Below are 3,897 nucleotides of genomic sequence, written 5' to 3'. Positions count from 1 at the left end.
GGAAAGGTCAGGCAGTTTGTGGACTGTTACAGGCTGTGAGATAATGCGGTACCCTGGCACTGACACATTTTTAGAGACAATGTATCAGCAGGAAAGAAGTTTCTTCTCCCTCCTTCATACCTGCACATGTGTGGCAAAGAGGGGTTTGGTATGGGGGGGCAGAAATGGGAAGGGAAGAAGGAAAAAAAAAAAACACCCAAACCTCCAATACATTAGCAAGGCCTTGCTAAGTTAATATTCATCAATATGAAGAAGTCAAACTTGCAAGTGTTTGGCTTTCCCAGATTATTTTGCTGCTGTAGCCCCATTCTGTTACCAGTCTTTATGCTTTACCTGTTTGATGCCAAGTGATCTGGTGTTCTACTTCTGGTCTCGCTCTTCATTTGAAGCTGCATGGATTTCCAGGGCCTTGTCACCATCTCCATCACCCTTGAGGAGGGAAAAATATGCACAGAATTTTAATTGAAGGCAATCCACGATTAATGTTTATGCTGGAACAGAAACCTTCTTCAAAGGCTGAAACAAAACCTTTTTGCAAAATCAAGTGGTTGATGAGACTAATTCAGTGTCATGTACCCAGATACAAGCTTCTCCCAAACAGTTTCTAGATTTTAGCCTTCCTATAGTTAGCTGAGCAATTAAGGGATTTGAAAGAACAAGTAGTTCAACAAAAATGCTTTAATTGACTCATTTTGCCTGCACTAATAACAGAGGATGAATTCCCACAGCGTAGTTGCTACTTTGCATTCTCCGAATTCTGTGTGGATTTATACAATAGGTCTCTTTTAGTCCATATCCTGTGAGAGAGTGTTCTCACACTTTCCCCAAAATAAGTGATAGGAATCAAAGAACGAAGAGACGCTTGTTAGAGTGTCCAGCCTATCTACTTGCCAAGTATGCTACAACAAACAGGCGTTTGATTATAGCTTTAAACAGTGGGCTGGATTCAGTCAGGAAAGAGTTTAACCGGAGTTAAACCACGACAAACAGATTATCAGTAAATTAAAAAATACTTCAAGGGCCACACACAGGGCTGGGGGACGGGAGCACATGACACACAAGGACAGGTTGAGAGATGTGGGCCTGTTCAGCCCGGAGAAGGGCAGACAAAGGGGGAACCTAATTGTTATCCACATTTCCTTCATGGGCATATTTGGAAGAATTAGGCTCTTCTCAGAGGTTTACACTTAAAGGACATGGAGCATGGCAAATTTCTATTAGACCTAAGGTGGAAAAAGAAACCCCATGTGTCACACCACTGATCAAGCACTGCAGCAGGTTTTCCAGAGAACTTTCTGAATCTCCATCCTTGGAAATATTCAGCATTTGGCTGCACAAGGCCTGAGTCACCAAATCTAACTTCGAAGCTGTCTCTGCTTTGAACAGGGGGTTGGATGAAATGATCAGAGGTCGCACCCAGCCTCAATTATTCCTAAATTCCACACATGATAATTAAATGACATTTTCTTCTTATTCTAAAAAGATACTTTTTACTAATATAATGTAAATGTGATGGAAAAATGTAACAAGAGAAGCCAGAAGAGACTGGAAAACAAACGTTTCACAGGATGGGCCAAATTTATGTCCCAGCACAAGTTAAACACTATGAATAAGGCACAGAGTATCATGGACTCTGCATATAGTGTACTGAAGATACAGGCTCAATACATCAAGATTCAATTAGAAAGATAATTCTTAAAGTTTTTATTCAAAATATGCCTAGAAAAACCTTTAAAAGGGAATACTTTCTTTCAAAAACCCATTTTGTTTTGATCACTACCCCGGATATTTCATAGTATAGGAAATCACATTCACAAGCCACACCCATTTCAAAATAATGATCTTCTTTGTAAATTTTCCTGTACAGGAACTTGTAAGTTAAGACATTCTGCTACAATTTGTAATGAATAATCTGACTCATAATGCCTCATCTCAGGGATTACTCAATCCTGAACAAATGAACTGAAAATAAGTTGTTCACAGAGAGTTCAATGTTTTTCCACTTGCTTGTTTTAACTTGTAAAAAGCAAATACCATCTAAGCAAGCTTTTTTTTTTCTTGGTCCTGAAAGAGGAAAAACCCCAAAGCAACACACACAGAGACACACAAGTGTACAGGAAAACAGAGGTCTTGCTCCATTCATTTCTGTGAGCTCAGTAGATCTCATCATAGGGATTGTCTCCACCAGGTCTATTAAGCCCAAATTACTTAGTTCAAGCTAACCCACTGGTCAACTGCCGCTCCTCACATAAACTCATTTGCTGAATTAGCAATTAAAAAGTTCTTTTAACTCCATCCACTCTTTGTGCCCACTACACAAACTGTGAGCCTGAGCGAGACAGTAATACGGGTAGCCAGAAAAGGAAGCCCTTTGAGCTAGCACAGGACACAAACACACCCAATTTTACAACAAAGTGTCAAGGTCCTTTAGTCGCAATCAAAACCAGCGCAGAAGCACAAAACATGTTTAGATCAATGACCCAGAAGACAGGCTGCCTCTGTGCCATGATGCCCTCTCATAATTAGAAGCAGGCACATATTCAAGACAGTCTTGCCACTTTCTAGCTCAACTCCACCATCCAGCACGTATCTGGGTGGCCAGAGAAGTTCACACATCAGAGCTCTATCCCACACCAGAAGAAGTGTCTTAGGAATCTAATAGTTTCAACAGAAAGGTGACCGATAAGAAATCCCTCTCCACAATGCATTCATTAGCAGTCTTCAGTATACTGGGATTCCGTGGGGTTATTAAAAACAAACAAACAAAAAGGAAAAAGTAATTTGAAAACAGTACTGGAGCTAAGGGTACACAATGCTTTTTGTAAGCTTGCAGGACATGGGTGATTAAAGACACCCCAACTTAGCTCTCGGTAGCCAACAGAGATACACTGAGAACTCCATTTGAAATGACAAACTTTGAAAAACGCAACGATTTCTGTGAAAATTTTCCTTCCATAGAGAGAAAAATGCCCCAACACAACCTAGTCTAACATCAAAACTCAAGCGTGGGGTGGCTTTTTTCTCTCACAGTACAGCCTAGTTAGTTCCTGCTGCTCTCTCAGAAAGCCTTGCAGATGGCCAGGCCCTTTTAGGCTGGCACCTAACCTTAGAAATGTTATCTCCAAAGGCAGGTGTACATCTCTCGCTTACGGAAAACCCTTGAAAGGTAGAGTCTGGTCACCAGAAAAAAAAACAACAGCTGCAAAAGGAAAACAAAAGCTCATCTGGGCTCACAGATTAATAATTTACCTTTTCTTCTGTCCTCATTTGTTTGCAACGCCTTGTGTAGAATAAAGAGAAGGTCGCTGGTTTACCTTATTCATCCTCCACCAGTCAATCAATAACTTATTCTCCATTTTTTATTTTTAGATGAGCTTGACCTTCATTCTCACAGAAATATAAAGCACTTTTTAAAAAAATTACTCTTAAATTGCTCTAAAAATCTCAACTTTGTGTGAGGTAGATTCAGTCTTTCCTGCCTTTAACACGTTTAAGTTCAACACAGCCCAAACGAAGGATCCAATCCCAAAGCAGTAATAATTTTTACAAGCTTTACTCTGTTGCTCTTCTTACTACCAAACATTAAAAGAAGAGTGAATGTCAGGGAATGCTATTTTTCTGTCAGAAGTACTGTTTATCTTTTAGTTCAGATGACCAAACTTCTGCTCATCTGTTCGGAAGCGACCACAGACAGTGTTCTGAGCAAGTGCAGGAAACAAGGACCCAAAGCTCAGCAGTCTTTGCACGTGGAAGCCCTCTGTTGCCAGCGAACAAATAATAAAACACCCAGAGACAGCTATATAGACATTGCTACATTTTAAATGTTTATATGTTGTTGTACATGCAATAAATATATATATAGCTTAAAAACATACATCAGTATTGGTAAGTCACAGA

At 40.0% G+C, this 3,897-nt stretch overlaps 1 protein-coding gene across 1 annotated transcript in view; it reads right to left on the bottom strand.

Moving 5' to 3' along the window:
- Nucleotides 1–360: 360 nt before the first annotated feature.
- APOO (apolipoprotein O) overlaps nucleotides 361–3,897 on the bottom strand; it is a gene marked incomplete at its 5' end in the record, with an annotated part of 23,037 nt that continues 19,500 nt past the window's right edge. Inside the window, one exon of the mRNA XM_010160109.1 lies at nucleotides 361–429. Coding sequence (XP_010158411.1) covers nucleotides 361–429 — 69 coding nt within the window. The remainder of the gene's footprint in view (nucleotides 430–3,897) is intronic.

The sequence above is a fragment of the Eurypyga helias genome, unplaced genomic scaffold (assembly GCF_000690775.1).
Source record: "Eurypyga helias isolate BGI_N326 unplaced genomic scaffold, ASM69077v1 scaffold13920, whole genome shotgun sequence".
In the NCBI taxonomy this organism is placed as follows: Eukaryota; Metazoa; Chordata; class Aves; order Eurypygiformes; family Eurypygidae; genus Eurypyga; species Eurypyga helias.
The sequence above is the reverse complement of the archived record's forward strand: the minus strand, read 5'-3'. Positions and strand labels throughout refer to the sequence as shown.